A 20,418-nucleotide genomic window follows, 5' to 3' on the forward strand; every position below is an offset into this window, starting at 1 on the left:
TCTTTCCTGTTTAATGCAGCAAAAAAGATAATAACCCAATAATGAAATATTAATTAATTGTAGCGCGTGGCTTTGAATGAAGCGGTGTAAATCAATGCAGGTCATCAATATTTATAACTGATTAATACCGTCAGGCTCAGGTGTGCCGGAGCGACTGGAGAGATACAAAACAGATGTGTTATTGTACACGCCGTTATAAATTCAGATCTGTCAGCGGAGGGACTCTTATTATGGAGTGCAGGCCTGCGGCGTCCATGCTTATGTGATTATATGAACTATATCCACATTCCCATTATACACAAAGCCTTAAAAACCGGGAACAAGAAGAAAGGTCATTAAAGGAAATCTATAGACTCCGTTCCAGCATATGGCGGCCTCTCTACAATGATATAAAACGCTGAATCTAACATTTAGAAATGTAAAATGTTGCACACATTAAGGAGATACACATTAAAACAAAAGTTTCCAGGGGTGGCTCCATGGCATGCAGTTTCCAGGGGTGCCTCCATGTTATGCAGTTTCCAGGGGTGCCTTCATGGCATGCAGTTTCCAGGGGTGCCTCCATGGCATGCAGTTTACAGGGGTGCCTCCATGGCATGCAGTTTCCAGCGGTGCCTCCATGGCATGCAGTTTACAGGTGCGCCTCCATGTTATGCAGTTTACAGGGGTGCCTCCATGACATGCAGTTTACAGGGGTGCCTCCATGATATGCAGTTTACAGGTGTGCCTCCATGGCATGCAGTTTAAGGGGTGCCTCCATGACATGCAGTTTAAAGGGTGCCTCCATGACATGCAGTTTGCAAATCATGCTTCTTTTCAGCTAATGTATGTAAACCCTTGATTCCTATTTTCAGCATGCTTGGCTTCCTGCCTCACTGTGTACAGTTTCCTTAAAGGAGAACTATGGGGTTAAGTCTTTTCCCCATAGTTCTCCTTAGGGTTGCGACATGCAACTGTAGCTCGCGGTATACTGAGACGCCGCAGCTGAAGCGGATCCCGACAATTGTGCCGGGATCCGCCCAGCTGCGTGAGTGACAGCTGGCTCTGCCTATCTAGAGGCAGAGCCAGCTGTATCCGCCCCCTCCCCCGTCCGTTCCGCCAGTCAGCGCTGGAGGATCGGAGCGGGGAGGGGGGAATCCAGCCCCTCCCCTGTCACGGCAGAAAACCGTCACGGGATCTGGAGGTGAGCGAACGCCGGTATGTGTTCTCTCACCTCCCGATCTACTGAACTGACCTGTGACAGTCTCATTGTCACAGGTCGGCTAGAACTATGAGGTGAGTGAAAAGCACGCCCCCTCATAGTTCTCCTTTAAGCACTTTTATGAATTTGATGGAAGAAGGCTGCTTTTTACATGTTTCCCTTCTATTTTTAGCTGCTCTGTTGATAAATAAAAAGCTAGTAGTTTGTAGAGCTCAATAGCTCAAGCTGAAATTTAAAGATATATGCGAACGAGATAAGTAACTGCCCCTCCATTATCACTCTGAACAGAGGCAGCCATATGGAGTTTCATTCAGAGAATGACAGTTTGCTCAACTGTCTCCTCAGTTTGAAAAACACGAAACTGTCAGTCACTTCAGTGGTACGAGTGCTCCCTTTATTAAAACATTATAATTATGTAAAAAATGATACAAATAGTAAAATATCCAGATATTTTATATAAAATATATCAAATAGAATTGACCCCAAACCTTCGGGTACTTCCCCCTTTCTCTGTGCCCCGTCCAGCTTCAGATAAAGTGACAATATTTACCGTGAGGGGCGTAACAAAGGCCGGCCGTCTCCATTGCTAAACAATCACTGCCGTCTGTCTTCATCTTCAGTGCTTCTAATGGAACACGAGGCAGATACCAAACACGTTCCTCAGCGCCGCCAAGTCTTGTACTCAGCAGGCGGGCCGCATATTACACATCTCAGCGGGACACAAAAAATCCCACAAGTCGTTTTGTATCAGAAGGTCAAATGGAGCAAATGCAAGACTCACTAACCGAGGAAATATACAACAACTTTACATGAAGAGAAGATGTATTTTCTGACTGGCTGCGATATTTGTCTTCCAACTTTAAAGCTGAACTCCGATCTTCCCTTCAGTCTTCTATCTGACCTCCGTCCTCCCCTTCTGTCTTATATCTGACCTCCTTCCTTCCCTTCAGTCTTATATCTGACCTCCGTCCTTCCCTTCAGTCTTATATCTGACCTCCGGCCTTCTCTTCAGTCTTATATCTGACCTGCGTCCTTCCCTTCAGTCTGCTATCTGACCTGCGTCCATCCCTTCAGTCTGCTATCTGACCTCCGCCCTTCCCTTCAGTCTTATATCTGACCTCCATCCTTCCCTTCAGTCTTCAATCTGACCTCCGTCCTCCCCTTCAGTCCTATATCTGACCTCCGTCCTTCCCTTCAGTCTTGCACAGTTGTACCGGCTCCTCTCCTAGGCTGAAATGGTTTCCTCTGATGTCACTGCACACTGGGAGCTTCTTGCAATGTGTATTAGAAGCTGCAGCAGGTCATATAGGGCCCACCTCATTTCCTGGCAGGCTGGAGCATTAACTAGCCCAGGGGTGGCAGCTCAATCTGTTGGCTAAGATCAAGTGTGGTATCTGTTTTTAACAGTTTCCAGAGGGAGAGCGGGCCATCTTCGGACAGGGAGATGGCAGTCTAGTATTCAGTGGAGTAATAGGTGGGTGCTGGGGGGTTCCTTTCCTCCTGGGTTGATTCTGACCTGGTGCACCAGACTTGACCCTGGGTGTAGACAAGAACCCCTCCGGTGGTAGTACCTTCTGGTAGGAATAGGGCTGTCCTTGTTTGGCCATGGACTGAAAGCACATGGTACTCTGCCCGTCAGGGGTGTCAGAAAATCACTATGGGTTTGGGACCCACTAGGTCACGTTACCTGTAGCATTTTCTGTACTTAGACAGGCCTTTTGGGTAGCCTGGAGCAAATATTCCAGATATTCCATCTTGGCTGGAAGGTCTGCCATGTCTCAGCACTGGCACATTTTTTAACTCAGAGAAAACAGAGGGTGCCCTTGGGGCCCACCCTGACCTTAGTGGAGAGGTTCTGTGGCCTCTATGGGTTTTATTTACCTTTCCCTACTCAGGAGTGTCTTTGGGAGAGCCCTCACCAAGTACTTGGTGGACCTGCTTCCGCAGGTCCCTAAGGAACGGGGACAGTCTGGCTTTGGCTAGGTGAACTAGGGTCACCCTGGCCCTGCCAGGAGCCTTCCATCCTGGGGGTTTCAGAGAATTATGCCCTTCCTCTTTGGAGGAGGATCAAAGCACCCTTGTGCACTTTTTTTGTTTGTTGTGATTTCACAATTCGCTTTTTTTGTTCACAGTGGTGAAGTTTGTCTTCAATGCACATACTAAGGATTTCAAAATGGGAGGGGTGGGGACTACAGCCCTTCAGCTGTGGAACTAAAAGATTTGTAGTGCACCACAGCTGGAGGGATGTAGTTTGCCCACCCCTGATCTATCTCTTTCCTGCTCAGCCTGGCTGGTGCCTTTCATTCCTTGGATTTCAGGTTTTTTGTTTTTCTTACTAGAATACAATATTTTTTGATATAGTGGGTGCTTTCCTGTACAAATCATCATTCACCCTACAGGTCTCTTGCTAAATTTCGCCAGGATGGTCAGAAGTGAAAACAAAATGAGGAAATTGTTAAAACATCAAGCTAATCAGCCACTCAGTGTCTGCAACCCCCCTCTCCCAATCCCTGCACTGACTTCCACTCAACCAAAGGATAACATTTTAAATATTAACAACCACTTACAGAGCCATCCACAACTCTGCCCCCGGCTATATCTCCAACCTTGTCTCAAAGTATCACCCTAACCGCCTCCTCCGCTCTTCAAAAGAACTCCTGCTTTCCAGCTCCCTTGTCAACGCCTCCCATGCTCGCCTCCAGGACTTCTCTAGAGTCTCTCCCATCCTCTGGAACTCTTTTTTTTTGTTTAATATATTTTTATTTCGGTATTTCAATATACAGAGAAAAAGGAGGGGAAAAAAATACATAACATGTCATCAATTATACTCATACATCATAGCTTGTCCCATAAGCAACCTAACAAGTAGCTCTTCATTTGTAAATGTCTATATTACTTTACTATCTACATAGCTATGATCATTCATCTCAGTCTCACCTAACCTCCTATTCTCTCTTTGCCTACCCGTACACTCTCTCCCATTATCCAAAACTTCACCCAAAGAAGAGGGGGAAAGTAAAAAATCTTGTGCATAATGTGGTAGAAAGACCTAAATGTGTTTCTTATTTCTAAATATAACCCTTCAATTACTACTCTAAACCCTGTGAGATAAAATGTATTAATTATTCAACCGTGTCCTAGAGCCCCCTTACCCCCATTGGGCCCTACTTTATGTTACTCCTCGCCCTTCTATGTGCCCTATCCTATGTATGTGTTCTACTTTAAAATATTATTTCCCCTTTATATCTCTGGAACTCTTTACCCCAACCTGTCAGTTTATCTCCCACTCTGACTGCCTTTAGGCGATGCCTTAAGGCTCATCTCTTAGGGAAGCCTATTCCACCTCAACCTAAACACTGATCCATCACGTTCTCAAATTATTCACCCCCACACAGCTCCTTCCTCATGGAGTTTATGGCCCCGGTATAACTATGCAACTAAGGGATCTTTGGTCTTCCTAGTTCACCATCAGGTTTCTTTTCCTGGTAGGAAATAGTAAAGAACCCGTCTAGAGTTAAAGTAACATTAAACCCTCAGATTTTTTAACATAAACCAATACTGTAATGTGCGCCTTACTGTAATCCATGGTAGTTTCCCTTCTCTTTGCTGCTTTTCCTTTTAAATCCTTATCTCTTCTCATGCTGGGGGAGAACTTCCCTTTGCAGCTGAGTGCCTCTTCCTGTAGTGCTGGCTCAGGTTGTGAACCTACACACAGACACCATGTATCCATTTCAGAGACAAGGCAGTCTGCTGCAAAACAGAAGTTCTCTCCAAGCATGAGAAGAGATACAGATTTAAAAGGAAGAGCAGCAAAGAGAAGGGAAACAACCATGGATTACAGTAAGGCGCACATTACAGTATTGTTTTATGTTAAAAAATCTGAGGGTTTAATGTCACTTTAAAGTTGAATGAGCTATATCTGTACATTGTGACTTCCAACTACAACTTTATAGGGATTCACAATAAAATACCACTGGACTGGTTTCTGGAAGAGGAAACATTGTAACAAATGCTGTGAAAAAAAGACGGGAGGATCTGATTGTTCCATTCTAATTCTTTACTAATCTGTGGAAATTATCGCCCAATCAGCATTGACAATATTATTTATAGGTTACAGTATTAAACATGTAATTTGTAACAAATCATGGAACTGGGGGGTATAATCACTTTTCTATTCTGTTTCCCAGGACGAATGACACTGGATTCTTAACCTTTAAAGAACACCTTCCAGTCTCTCAGATTGTGATTACTGACACAAATAGACCAGGTTCAGAGGCGGCCTGGAAAATTGGTCCTTTGCGTTGCTACGGAGACAGTGAGTAGATTTTTTTTTTCCTCCAATCTTCATCTTTGCCAGAATTTACTAGTTTGAGAATTGAAAGTTTTGATGAATGCAGCTGGTGGGTGATGAATCTACTTTGGACAGTTATATAAAAAGTAGCATTTAGGGATTGTTGATGAATCCACTAGTATGTGCCGAGTTTGCAGGTCCAAAACCTCGGTTTTTAAGCAGAACTTTAACATATATACCCAAACATTTTCTTAGACGTCAACAGAGAAGTGCAATTATACTAGACCTGGTGCACTCAAACTTCCTTCTGCCATGTTTTAGGAAAATCCAGTGCAGATGACTTCTCACACGTCTTTATGAGGTCAGGTTCTGATGCTGGATGAGAAGACCTGGCTCACAATCAGCATCCCAAATCATCCCAAAGGTGTTCAGTAGGGTTGAGGACTGGTGCTGATGTTGAATTAGAAGTTCTGGCTCACAATCAGCATTAGAATTAATCACACAGGTGTTCAGTAGCGTTGAGATCAGGGCTCTGTGTAGGACATTTGAGTTCCTCCACAACAGACTGGTCAAATCATGTCTTTATGGTGTTGGCTTTGTACACAGGGGACAGTCATGGTGGAACAGAAAAGGGTCTTCACAAAACTGACCACAAGGTTGGAAGAGCACAATTGTCTAAAATGTCTTTGTATGCTGTAGTATTATCCGAACACTTCAATGGGAACACCTGGACATATATTTGGCCGCATAGTGTACCTCTCAGGGCAGCCAGGTGATGAGGAGTATATAGTATGAGGAGACAGAAATTCAGACTACTTTTTAAGCATCTGAGCTATATAGAATGTTCATGTTTTACAGGACTGCACCTTTTAAGGAAGCCTGTTAGCATAAGTGAGCCTCCTTTGATGACTTGTTTTCATAGGTGTATCATTCCAGCATGCCATGATCATCCTTGCTTCTTGCTCAGTGTGATGGGAGAGAAAGCAGTGCCATACCAAATGTAGACAGTCCAAATAGTTTATTGCTCCCCAAATTCACTGCTGGCGTGCTCTACCCCTTGTATTAAGTACTTTTGAGTATTTTAATACCCTTGAGTCCAGTTACTTCATATCAACTCCCTCCAGTGTACAGAGCCCATGTGAAAGTGGGACCTCTGGAGCCCTGAAAGGTGTTGGTTTATGTTTTTGCTGAGTACACTTTGTCACGATAAACCATTTGGGCTTCTCACATTTGGTGTTGTTCTCTCTTATCATCAATAACTTGCATTCCAGTTGAAACATCTACGGAAGCTTTTTCCCATAAGTGAGCAGTCTATCCAGAGTTATTGCGCTCTACAACAAACATTTGCCAATCTACTTCAGGTCCAGAGCCTCTACTCATATACCTAGAAACTACGAAGGTTAGGGATTCAGTTCTACACATGATACATGCTTGTTCTAGGTCAGTGACTTAGTAGATAGTAAAGCAAGGATGGGTATGACAGCCCAACAGCTGGTGACCTCTCTCATATTTCTATTCTCACAGGTACCTTCCTTAAAGGAAAACATGTCTTGTAATTCCATCTGTATATCATTGTCTCTTAATTGGATAGTCAACAATGTTACAAACAAGAACATACGTATTTCCTGTTTTTGGTTCTTGCAGGGAACTTTTGGAATTCCGCGTCTTTTAGCTCCACCGTGTCCTATCTTTACTTTCCTACTTTTCACTCCGACTTCAGCACCGACATCGCCTTCTTCTTCAAAACCAACAGCTCCTCCGGGGTCTTTCTGGAAAGCCTGGGTGTGAAAGACTTCATAAGAGTCCAACTATCCTGTAAGTTTCTAAAACCTCTTTGCATTGTTTCTATATTATTAGCGTTTCCTAAAGTTAACAAATGAGACCCTGAGTGAGATGGTGCGCTATAGCGGCCATTTCATCTGTGATGACCAGTAAGATTAAAAAACAAAGTACAGACTTTAGAACAAAGGCCTATGGATTCTGAAAGAAAAAAAATTGTTTGAACGTACTGCAATTCAAAAAAGTTAGCAGAAATTATCAAAAAGGAAAAAAATAAGACTTTCAAGGTACCCAATATAGATGCAAAGACAATGTAACAAAAGACAATATAATAGATGATCTACCATACTCATAATCAAACCTCCTTGTCTATAAACCACCAGCCCCTGGCAGTTGTCAGAAATAGGAGTATAAGGTGGGGAAATGAAGCACTACATGTTTCTTGAACCAAATCTCTACTTCCTCAGGAGACATCAGAGGGGAGTTTATGATAGAATGGGATAATTATCAACCCAATCCAATAAAAAACATTATCACCGTGTGTGCATCAACAATTCATATGCTGGGGGAGGGCTGCAGGAGATCTCAAGGGAAGCAGAGGCCAATTGGAAACAATTATCCACTTTGAGTCCTAATATTCCATAACCCTAGCCTTGTATTATGTGAGTAAAAGTTAGTTACTCCTTGATGTTTAAAAGTGTTGGTTTCCAGCCTGTTATCCTGTTTTAGGGTGGCTCTTTTCCCTTGCAGGGTCCTATGTAGCCACCCTTGTGTGTGCTAACAACCTGTGTGTGTGTGTCTCCACAAACACACATGCACAACAAGGGAAAGCATGCCACTTCCCTGCAACTTTCTCCAAGCAAGTGGATCAGCATTTTGTCAACCTTTTTTTGCAGTCACGGCACCCTTAAAAAGTATGAAAAATCTTAAGGCACCCCAGTTTAAAATGTAAGGAATGGACCCCACACAAAAACACATGGAAAAGTGGGGTTCCATCCTCTGCATCAAAGTTTTCCCTTCAAATCAAGAGCCCCCCTTCTCATCAAAGCCCCCCTTTCACATTAGAATTCTGCCTTTGACATTAGAGGCCCCCCTTCACTTTAGAAGCCCTCTCCTTTTACATCAGAACCCCCCCTGTCACATTAAAAGCTCTGCTTCACATTAGATGCCCCCTTCACATCAGAAGCCCCCCTTTCACTTCAGAAGTCCCCCTTCACTTTAGAAGCCCCCTACTTTCACATCAGATGTCCCTTTTATCATAGAAGCCCCATTTACCTCAGTAGCCCCCTTCACATTAGAAGCCCCCTCCGTTTACATCAGAGTGCCCCTCCTTTCACATCAAAAGCTCTGCTTCACACCAGAAGCCCCCATTACATCAGAAGCCCCCCTTCACATGAAAAGCCCCCCTTCACATTAGAAGCCCCCTTTAGATCAGAAGCCCCCTTTACATCAGAAGCCCCTCCTTCACATCAGAAGTCCCCCTTCACTTTAGAAGCCCCCTACTTTTATATCAGAGTACCCCTCCTTTCACATCAAAAGCTCTGCTTCACATTAGAAGCCCTCTTTACATCAGAAGCCTCCCCTTCACATCAGAAGCCCCCAACTTCACATCAGAAGTCCCCCTTCACTTTAGAAGCCCCCTCCTTTCACATCAGATGTCCCTTTTATCATAGAAGCCACCTTTACCTCAGTAGCCCCCCTTTACATTAGAAGCCCCCTCCATTTACAGTACATCAGACTTCCCCTCCTTTCACATCAGAAGCCCTCTTCACATTAGAAGCCCCCCTCTCACATCAGAAACTCATCACAAAATCTCCAGGCACCTCTGAGGAAGCCAAAGGGCACCCTGGTTGACAAAGGCTGTAGTAGATGGACAACTGTTGTAGACTGCGCTGCCCTTTGTGCTCTCATACCAGACAGCTAGTTCAGGGAAGCCAAGCTAGGAGAGTTGGAGCTGTTCTGAAATATAATAACTGTTAAGTGTTAAGCCAAAAATATAAAGAAATTCTTTGCTGGGCAATGGACATTTGTTTGACCTAAATTCACTTTTTTTAAAAAAAAAGCTTGAGCGTTTAATAATGTAACTTTAACTCAACTTTTGCTTTAACTTGAAAAACAGAAGTTTGTGAAAATTGCTCCCGTGGATAGCGCGGGAAAAACAGAAGCACAATGCAGAAAAAAAAAAAGGAATTAACAAGTGAGGTTTAGGATATCCCGCTGAATTCTAAAGCTGCTTTCAACTGGAAGGTTTAGTGACAATTTAATCTTTTATAACCATTTGCAGAATTTCAATAAGCGCTCTCTGCTAGAGTGTCATTGTAGGTTTCCATTTCATTCCATTTGACGGATACATTTTGCATCAGAATACAATTCAAGCATAACACGGGAGATGAAGTCTGAGCCGGGAAGTTGCTGCAATCATTAAAGGAGAGCTATGGGGTAAGTGTTTTTCCCCATAGTTCTCCTAATGGTCACGGGAGGACACAAACTAGCGTCCTCCCATCACCCAAAGCTCAGTATACCGCGAGCTACAGCTCTTTATATACTGAGACGCCGCAGCTGAAGCGGATCCCGACAATTATGCCAGGATCCGCCTAGCTGCGTGAGTGACAGCTGGCTCTGCCTATCTAGAGGCAGAGCCAGCTGCACCCGCCCCCTCCCCCGTCCGTTCCACCAGTCAGCGCTGGAGGATCGGAGCGGGAAGGGGGGAATCCAGCCCCTCCCCTGTCACGGCAGAGAGCCGTGACAGGATCGAGAGGTGAGCGAGCGCCGGTATGTGTTCTCTCACCTCCCGATCTACTGAGCCGTCCTGTGACAGTCTCATTGTCACAGGTCGGCTAGAACTATGAGGTGAGTGAAAAGCACTCACCTCATAGTTCTCCTTTAACAAGTGAGGTTTAGGATATCCCGCTGGATTCTAAAGCTGGTTTCAACTGGAAGGATTAGTGACAATTTAATCTTTTATAACCATTTGCTGAAGTTCAATAAGCGCGCTCTGCTAGAGTGTCATTGTAGGTTTCCATTTCATTCCATTTGACGGATACATTTTGCATCAGAATACAATTCAAGCATAAAACGGGAGATGAAGTCTGAGCGGGGAAGTTGCTGCAATCATTAAGTATATTCTCTGGGACCGCATTGCACCTGACTCTTTACATCCATTCTGAGCCCGTCTTCCTCCCGGACAGCGCGCCTCTAGAGAATCGTACGAGAAAAGCCCCTCCGGGCTACAGAACCCCATCTGCACCGTCTACATAAAACAGCACTTCGCTAATGACAAGCAAAAAGTTACAGTTACTTCTCTGACTTTGTGCCGAGTTTCCTGCTATCGCCGGCCGCAATCAGCAATTATAACTCTCATTTATGTCTGTTTATTTTATTTAAAATTTTATGTCCACAAAAATAAAAAAAAACAATTGAATTGGACTTTGATGTGCAATTATCATTATATCAAACCTCATTACGGAGCGATAAGCTTTCTCTAAATGTATTATTTGTTTAATGAGTTGAAGGACCCACGGGCAGCTTTTTAATGCACAGCCGGAGTTGGTTTTGTTGAGAGGAGCTTTGAAAAATGCTCATAACAACAATTATGGAATCTATAGACAAAAAAAGAGTTTTACTTAAAGTGACTCTGCCAAAGTTTGGGGGTCTGCCATTGCTGACCTTCGTTTGGAAACGCTATCTGCTATTGCTGCAACATTTTAGGGTTACCAAACTGGAACAAGCATCCTGTAGACGATGAAAGTTTCACAATTCACTATCTCTATATTGGTTGCAGGTCAGAGAAGCAGGAAGCATGAAAGCTAAAGCATCAGCAGGGCGCTAGATTCTCAAAGGGGAGGTCAGCAATAGCAACCCCCCCAAAGGAGGAAAAAATAGCAAATATACATAAGCACCTGTTTATTGGGCTGTCAGCTAGACAAGTTTGCTTGAAAGGTTGGCTCCTGATTAGAGGTATGGGCAACCTCTGTCTCATTGATATTCGCTGGCATAATAAATTATTAGTATACAGGATTTATATAGCGCCAACAGTTCGCGCAGCGCTTTGCAACATAGGGAAGACATCACAATACAATACAATTCAAGACAAGATGTTAAGGAGGGCCCTGCCCCTGAGGGCTTACAGTCTAAGAGGGAGGGGAAAGTGATACATGCGGAGGGAGCTGCGTGGGGATGAATTGTTTGAGAACGTGATGGTTGAGCGGTTAGGTTGAGGTGGGATAGGCTTCCCTGAAGAGATGAGTCTTTAGGGATCGCCTAAAGGCAGTCAGAGTGGGAGATAGACGGACCGGTTGGGGTAAGGAGTTCAAAAGAATGGGAGAGACTCTAAAGAAGTCCTGGAGGCGAGCATGGACCTACCCCGAAAATAAGACCGAGTTGTGACCATGCCCAGGGCCGGAGGTGGCATAAGGGGGAACTTGAAGAGGCGCAGGAGAGAATCAGCGGTGCCAAGGAAGCCAGCGCTAGAGGAAGCGAGGCGGCAGCAGAGCCGCATAAGCCGATGCCTCCACTATAGCGCCGGCTCCTGTCCCAGGCGGAGTGATACCAAATGCACTCCGCCTGTGAGGAATCAATAGTAAAAGTGCGCTTCGCTCATTCTGGCCAGCGATTGGTTACCAAATTGCTCTTGGAAAGGTACGGCGCCCCTGATTGCCCTGATCACCCTATTCCTAACTTTGCTATTTTGGATTATTTAATTTGGATTTGCGTTAACTTTGGATTGTTGTACATTAAAAAAAATACGACCTACCCCAAAAATAAGACCTAGTGGGTTTTTTGAACCAAAAAAAATATAAGACAGGTCTTATTTTCAGGGAAACACGGTAGAGAGCAGGAGGTCTTGGGAGGAGCGGAGAGGACGGTTAGGGTGTTACTTTGAGACAAGGTTTGAGATATAGCCGGGGCAGAGTTGTGGATGGCTTTGTAAGTGGTTGTTAATATTTTGAATCCTCTGGGCGATTGGAAGCCAGTGGAGCGATTGACAGAGGGGGGATGCAGACACTGAGCGGTTGGTTAGGTGGATGATAGGCTGAAGGGGGGATAGCCTGTAAAGAGGTAGGCCAATGAGGAGGGAAATCGCCCTCAAATAGCTTACAACCTAAGGTCCCAGGCTATCGCACGTGCATACCGGGACAAATAACCTTCCAGCCTGTCCCTGGAGAGTGGGAGGAAACCCATGCAAGTGTGGAGAACATGCAAACTCCTTGCAGATAGTGTCCTGACCGGGATTCAAACCAGCAGAAGCAGAAGTGCTAACCACTATGCCACTGTGCTGCTTTCATATCATTGCATGGCAATAACCAAACAAATCTATCATTCAACTAAACTTCAGAGTTGAAGGGAGGGAAAGTGATGCTGTGCAAGGACCACATCAGCCTGGATATGTGGCTCTCATCCCTTGTGTCATGTGGGTTCAGAAGGAGCTATAAAACACGAGGAACAGTATTCAAATATGTTAAGGGAACTTAAAGAGTTCACTGCGTATATTGTACATCTGAAGAACATGAGCTTCAATGCATTGAGTTGGTTCCTCTTATTCCACCTTAGCAAAACAGTCAGATGCATAGAACCCAGTCGGGAGTCCTCAGTTCCTCCAGTAATACATTTGATGATAGACATTAACAGGAACTAATTATACCCCTCTCTGCGTTGGAGGATAAATTGCCAGCGTGTGACCATATGTCATGAATTTTTTATCCTCGCACCTCTGAACTCCGATTCGGAAAAGGATGAGATGTGAACTTTGCAGATCTGAGCTTTGGTAACACCAGGCCCAGCGGTATCATTTTGTTGTAAAGCTTGGAGGTGTGTTAGTACCAGGCTGTGACTTTGTACCACCCTTTTCCACCTATCGTATTCTGGAGACCCTCATCTTCTGTACATCACCTGCTGTACCTTTCTACGGTTCCATGAAAAACGCACAGGCCCTATCACCGCAAGGAAATAGAATAAGGGACATTGTCCCACATTTTTAAAATAGCTGAAAATCAGCCTGTATACTGCCTGACACATTTTTACAACAACAGCAGATATGGTGAAAACTGGAACACAAATAAGACACTAGACATGTGCGATTCGTTTCGTTACGAATCGAAATTCGTACGAATTTTCCTGAAATTCATAAATTCGGAAGCATCCGAAATCCGAATTGCAGTTTCCGAATTATATCCGAAATAGGAAATTCCGTTTAAGGAATTCCGGATCCGAATTTCTTTGAAACAAGAACTAATATTACCCCTGTAAATGAGGTTGAACAACATGACAAGATTTTTTTTTTAATCCGAAATACGGATCCGCTGCTGCTGAGAGTTGCATTACAATACTCAGGCAGGAAATACGAACATTCGTTATATTGAAGTTAAAAAGCAAAGTACATTTATATTGGAGTTGATGTTTTTTTTTAAATCCGAAAAACTAAATTCGGATACGGAATCCGTTAACGGAATTCGTATTTCGTTTTGGTTGACCAATCAGAGGTTTTCTCTTCTGCTGCTGATAGTTTTGTTACAATACAGGCAGGAAATACGAAATTCTGTTGACGTATTTTCGTTCCGTTACGAACTTGTTGATGGTAGGTTTTTTTATCTGAAATACGAAATTCGGATACGGAATCCGTTAACGGAATTTGTATTTCGGATAAAAAAACAACTACCACATCGACTCCAATATATTAACAAAGGTATTTTTGCTTTTTAACTTCATCATAACGAATGTTCGTACAGTTACGAAAACGTGCCGAAACTAACGAAAATACGTATTTCGTACGAATCGAGTTTCGGATACGAATTACAAAATACGAAATAACGGATATTCCGAAACGGAACACATTTTTTGACGGCGCACAAGTCTATAAGACAGAACTCAAGTCAGCAAAAATGCCGGCAAGTCTTTTTCTAGTTTACAAAGGTCTTAGCATTATGTAAGACCGATTGGACCATTGCTTTTCAAAACAAGAAACTAATTAGACAGGCCCTCTTTGCTAAGGACCTTGGGAGCACGATTGCTGAAGACTTTTTCCGCTATGCACTGTATGAATTTCCCTTCCACTGATCGTCTTCCACATGAGTTTTAAATTGATTGAGCAGCTGCCAATATTTCCATCATCAACATTTACAGTTCACATGAATCAATGAGGTGCATTCCAACTCACTTTATTAGTATGCATAACAGGTTACCCTTTCCTTACTATGAACAGTATAATAAAAAATTTCCCCAAACTCGGTCATGTGACCTAAAGCACAGGCAAAGATCACATGTCCCGTGGCCATCAAAAGCGCTGTCTGTGTTTAATGCCATTAGAGACCCTAAGGAATGTATTGCTTTCAGTCACACCAGTGACATGCAATACCTTCCGTGCTGGGTGAGGCATTGCCCCAGCCCCAACCCCAGCCAGATGAAGCCACACCCCAGCCCTTCAAAGCCCCACCACCCAACCCGGTCAACAAGCTATGTGTGGAGGGAGGAGACAGGGAGGAGCCTCCCTGTCCCTCACTTGCTCATCACTGGTGAGGCATCGAGATCGATGTCCTCAGCATTTTTTTTCTTTTTTTTTAATGGGCAGCATGGACCAATGGTGCTTTGCCATTGGTCCAAACCATCCACAGAGCTCAAGCCTCTAACACAGAGTAGAGGCTATTGTTGCTCTTGCCTCACTATGTTAGGTTACACAAACAGTGGGGAAGTCCGCTGCTGTGTAACCTAGCCCGCTGTCAAAAGCCGGATGCAACGCTGCCTGTAACTAACAGGCAGAAACTCCATCCATGAACTGCTCTGTAACCTGTTACAAGCCGCTCTGAATGGAGAAAAAGCTGTCAGCTTCAGACAGCTTTTTCCTCAATAATACTAGCAGAGGCTCTGCCTCACCTGCCTCCCCTGACCGCACATGCCTGAGTCATACAGACTCTTCCTGGTAGACTTAAAGTCTACGTTTTATACCATGTTTCATCAAAACATAAAGCACCATCTGGAACACTTAAAATACCCCACCCCTATACCTGGTTCCCTTTGACTTTAATTGAGTAGTACCCATGGAGGTTCAGGACTGCGTTTGACCTGCTTTAATATTTGTTGTTGGTGAAGGTTCTCATTCATCCAGGTCATGGTGTATCTGTAAAAAAAATAAAATAAAGGCAACTGGACTTGCTGTATTTTTTCTTGAAGACGTTTCTCTGGTCATCCGACCATCTCTCTCAATTCAAGTTGTGTTGCGTCTCTTTGGACGTAGCATGCCCTGTTGAGGTGCTTTTGGTTTTCAGGCAAAGCAAGTCAAGTGCAGCCTTTTTCTTGTCAAATGCCACGTTTTACATTCAAAGCCGCTGCATTAGTTTGAGTGGAAAGTGCAGCAATTGACTGGAATGCTTATCAACGTGAACCCTCAGAGCTGTGATGTACATTTAATGGTCTTTCACAGAAGCAGCTTTTAGTTAAAATAACTCTGTTTATTGTTGATTGAGGAATTCTTCTTTAGGGTCAGGAAGTTTTTGTTTCATTAAGTGGGCCTAATGCTATGAACACAATTGCTAACCACCACTATAGAAATCCTGTTAGGTTTTTATTGCTGTGCTGAGAGTGTGGAAAGCCAATGTTGTTATTTATGATTTGCTTTCCACACTACTCTCACATCTTTTAAAAGAGCGGTCCCCATACCTTCCTGAGAAAATGGCCACTGTAGAGCCATGAAATGCTTAGACGGTGTACCTTCCCTAATATATATGACCAATATAAATTGCTGTTAACCCACAATTTTGTCAATCCCGTCTGCAAACTCTCACCCTGTTTTGGGGGCTTGTGTCCTCCTCTGTTTTACCTCCCTTGCCTCTTGCTAATATGCAATACATCTCAAAGAGACACATGCTTCATCCAGGAGCCCGAGTCTCCTCCAACGAGGAGCCATTGCACAAAATGCATCCTCCTTGCACAGCCCTATTGGCACTGGTCTTCAATAATTAATGACTTCCAGGTGGCCACCTGCTATATTGTGAATGTCCTAAGCACTTTTCATGGCAATATGATCCCAGGCACATTCAATGTCAGGTGTGGCTGTTATTTATTCAGGGTGTACAAACGATGGGCACCATTCGCTTTAGTAAGCTTAAAATATCAACAGAATAATTGCAAATATTCAATATTGGAAGGGGCTAAGGTATGGATCAGGATATCCCCAAAATACAGTTGACCTCAAATACCTTAATTTCTTCTGAATCTCTTGGTTCCTTCTTAACACCGATTATGGTGGCTGGACTCTTACGGCTCCTTGGCAATTGAGGTTCAAGTGGTATTCTTTATATTCCAAGGCAGGACAATATTGAAAGTTTCCTGTCCATAACTTCCCACTCATCAAGTCACTCACCACATCTCCATATGTTGGGAACCGCTACAGCTTGTTTCCTCTAGGCCAGAAACTCTTGGCTTCAGCAACCAGCATCCTTAGGAATACCTCCCAGGAGGGGAGATCAATGCATCCTTTCCACCGCTAGGTCCCGAGGGCTTAATCTCTTCTGAATCTCTCTTATAAAGTTCCTCTTGGTTCCTTCATAACACCGACTATGCAAGCTGGACTCTTGCAGAGCTATGGCTCCTTGGCAATTGAGGTTCAAGTGCTATCTTACAGGGTTATTCACAAAAGAGTGAAGAGTTTGGAGAAGACAGGAGAAGTGAACAATTTAGGCCAACATAGCTGAACTGGAAAGTGAGCTGAATTGGAGAATGTTTCCATAATAGCTATTTTGGCCCCTAGTTTGTTCACTTCTCCGGCCTTCTCCAAACTCTTCACCCTTTTGTGCATAACCTTGTTAGTCTTTATATTCCAAGGCAGGACAACATGGAAAGGTTTCTGTGCATAACTTCCCACTCATTGTCAAGGGTGACAGTGTGATAAATGTCTAGCTGGATCACAGCTGCGGAACAGATGGGTATTCAAGTAGGTGAGGAAGTTTCAGTGGGCGACTCCCAGTTACAGTAACTGCTAGAGGGAGACCGCACTCATCATGTACTTCCTGGTAAACTAAACAGAGGGGTATGTTGTTGGGATTTGGGGATAGTGCACCCTACTCCACCCTCCGAGGTGGCCAGCGGTATTAATGAGGTACCAGTAGACCCGGTGTAATTGGGGAGATCGACAGTGGGAGACGCAATGAGTTAGTAGGTAACAAGCAGAGCAAATGTGGACATGGCACACGGGCTGATTCAGTGGTTATGTAATAGGCAGGTTAAATCAACAGCAAGCAATGAGATGCACATCCATACATGTATGTCAGCAATATAGCAATCAGCAATAAGCAGTTGGAGGAAAGCTCCTGTAGACTCCCACAGAGTTATCAGCAAGTAACAGGTAAAGCAAAATGACAACCCCACATGCGTCCCTGCAGTAGTAAGAGCCTGTATCAGTCCAGTATCCCCTAGCAAGTAGAAGCAATCTGAATATGCGGTATTCCGGTACAAGTGGTGTGGTACAGTGTGTGTGTGTGTGGGATAGCAGCAGCTAAGCAGATAAGAAGCAAGCACAGTATGAGTAGCAGCGTCTGCTAGCATTGGACCAAGTCCCAGGATACTTGCGGTTTGGGTGCTCAGTATAGTGATAAGCTCACAGCGGGGTTGTACTCCAGATTGGCTGCGGGTGTCTCAGTTCAGCGGGATCGGTATGACAGCGTGGAGGTTCTCTGATCGTCATTCGACTCTCCACAACGAGAGAACGCCGAGTGACGAGGCCGCTGACCCTTTACCCTGTTAGCCGCGCCCCGTAGGAGGAGTCGCCGTGACGTCACACACGAGACGACACGTCGCTGGAACGAGGGGACACGCCGGGTAAGTCTGTGACACTCATCAAGTCACTCACCACATCTACATATGTTGGGAACAGTTGCAGCTTGTTTCCTCTAGGCTGGACACTCATGGCTCCAGCAGCCAGCATCGTCTGGAATTCCTACCAGGAGTGGAGATCAGTGCATCCCTTCCACCCCTAAGCCCCGGGCTAGGGCTTAATCTTTTCTGAATTTCTCCTATAAAGTTTCTCTTGGTACCTTCCTAATTATGCACCAATTATGCTGGTTGGACGCAGAGGTATGGCGCCTTGGCAATTGCGTTTCAAGTGGTATCATAGTCTTCATATTCCAAGGCATGATAGCATGGAAAGGTTCCTGTCCATAACTTCTGACTCATCAATTCACTCACCACATTTCCATATGTTGGGGATAGCCACAGCTTGTGTCCTCTAGGTCAGACACTTTTTGCTCCAGCAACCAACATTTTTAGGAATACCTCCCAGGAGGGGAGATCAGTGCAACCTTTCCACCCCTAGCCCCCAACACCAAGGGAGAGAAACACATCTGCTTATGGTGACATCCTCATGGGGCAGAAAGAGGCAAAGAGGGGTTTTTCTCTTGCTTATTCTGGTCACTGTTTGGTAGTTTTTAATCCCGGTATTTTAAAGGAGAACTATGGGGTCAGGGCTTTTCCCCATAGTTCTCCTAAGGGTCACGAGAGAACACAAACTATAGTTGTCCCGTGACCCAAAGCTCAGTATATAGCGAGCTTCAGCTCGCGGTATACTGAGACGCCGCAGCCGGAACGGATCCCGACAATACTGTCTGGATCCACCCAGCTGCGGGATTACCAGCTGGCTCTGCCTATCCAGAGGCAGAGCCAGCTGTGCCCGCCCCCTCCCCCGTCTGTTTCGCCAGTCAGCGCTGGAGGATCGTCTCCAGTCACGGCTCTCTGCAGGGATAGATAGAGAAGTGAGCGAGCGCCGGTATGTGTTCACTCACCTCCCGATCTACTGAGCCGACCTGTGACAGTCTCATTGTCACAGGTCGGCTCATTATTGAGGCGAGTGAAAATTACTCGCTTCATAATTCTCCTTGAATTAAATAATTTTGACCTTTTTCGTACTATTTGTATGGAGACATTATGCTGATAACAACTGAGTAAGAGTGATGGATGTGTGTTTTTCTTAATTTTGAGTTTTATGATTATTGCATGTTTTTATTTAATTGGTGTCATCGGTTACACTGGAATGACATCAACCTGGCAGTCTCCACAACACGACTTTATATATAAAAAAAAAGCAAAAGCGGCATTTGAATAATAATCTTTCAAAACTCTGAGGAGTGACTGTGATGATAACATAATGAACACAATCTAACAAATGCTATTCAGTCGCACTGGATGTATCTTGTGATTCTTTCTCTGTGGGTGGAAGACGGAACATTTTGGAGTTAAATGTTTTTGCTTTTTTTTTTTCCAATCTCAATCTACTTTTCGTAAATTGCTCATCAAAAGCTTTACGCTGGAGTGCCAGAAACAAAGAGAAGCAAATGAAAATTGCAAATTGCAGCGTGAAACTTTTTGGAAAGTCATTGAAAAGTTGGCGTGTGTGTTTTATGGGCTGAGTAACAGGGACATTATCCTGGTCACACCGACGACAAACAAATTTTTTTTTTGCTTGTGCTTGTATCGTGTTTATCATTCATCTGGATTGCATTAGGATGCATTTACCCAAGAAAAGTTTAGAGAGAATAACATTATCTGTAAAGCCTTGCTGTCAAAAATACAATTTAAAGTGACATTGAACCCTCAGATTTTTTAACATAAAACAATACTGTAATGTGTGCCTTCCTGTAATCCATGGTTGTTTCCCTTATCTTTGCTGCTCTTCCTTTTAAATCTGTATCTGTTCTCATGCTGGGGAGAACATCTGTTTTGCAGCAGACTGCCTTGTCTCTGGAATGGATACACGGTGTCTGTGTGTAGGTTTGTAACCTGAGCCAGCACTACAGGAAGAGGCCCTGAGCTGCAAAGGAAAGTTCTCCCCGAGCATGAGAAGACATGAGGATTTAAAAAAAGGAAGAGCAGCAAAGAGAAGGGAAACTACCATGGATTACAGTAAGGCACACATTACAGTATTGGTTTATGTTAAAAAATCTGAGGGTTTAATGTCACTTTAAGTCTGTTCATACCAATGTGTTTTACATGCTCTACAATGCACAATCACAGCTTACCCTTTCTCTGCCACGTACGTAAGTGCTACATCCATGGCAGCAGTGACCTGTAAAAGGAACCCATGCATTAAAGCCACTGGGAGTCTGTTGACATTTTTTCTGCAGCTTGCTTGCTTTCTATTAAAAATGATTCTGCTCATTTAACCCCC

The 20,418-nt window shown here is 44.1% G+C and overlaps 1 protein-coding gene across 1 annotated transcript in view; it reads left to right on the forward strand.

Annotated features, from left to right (window-relative positions):
- Window positions 1–20,418, forward strand: part of LOC108796998 (contactin-associated protein-like 5) — a 283,699-nt gene that overhangs the window by 212,363 nt on the left and 50,918 nt on the right. Inside the window, exons 16-17 of the mRNA XM_018568564.1 lie at window positions 5,389–5,516; window positions 7,137–7,307. Coding sequence (XP_018424066.1) covers window positions 5,389–5,516; window positions 7,137–7,307 — 299 coding nt within the window. The remainder of the gene's footprint in view (window positions 1–5,388; window positions 5,517–7,136; window positions 7,308–20,418) is intronic.

This window comes from Nanorana parkeri, unplaced genomic scaffold (assembly GCF_000935625.1).
Source record: "Nanorana parkeri isolate BGI_ZX_2015 unplaced genomic scaffold, ASM93562v1 scaffold1209, whole genome shotgun sequence".
In the NCBI taxonomy this organism is placed as follows: Eukaryota; Metazoa; Chordata; class Amphibia; order Anura; family Dicroglossidae; genus Nanorana; species Nanorana parkeri.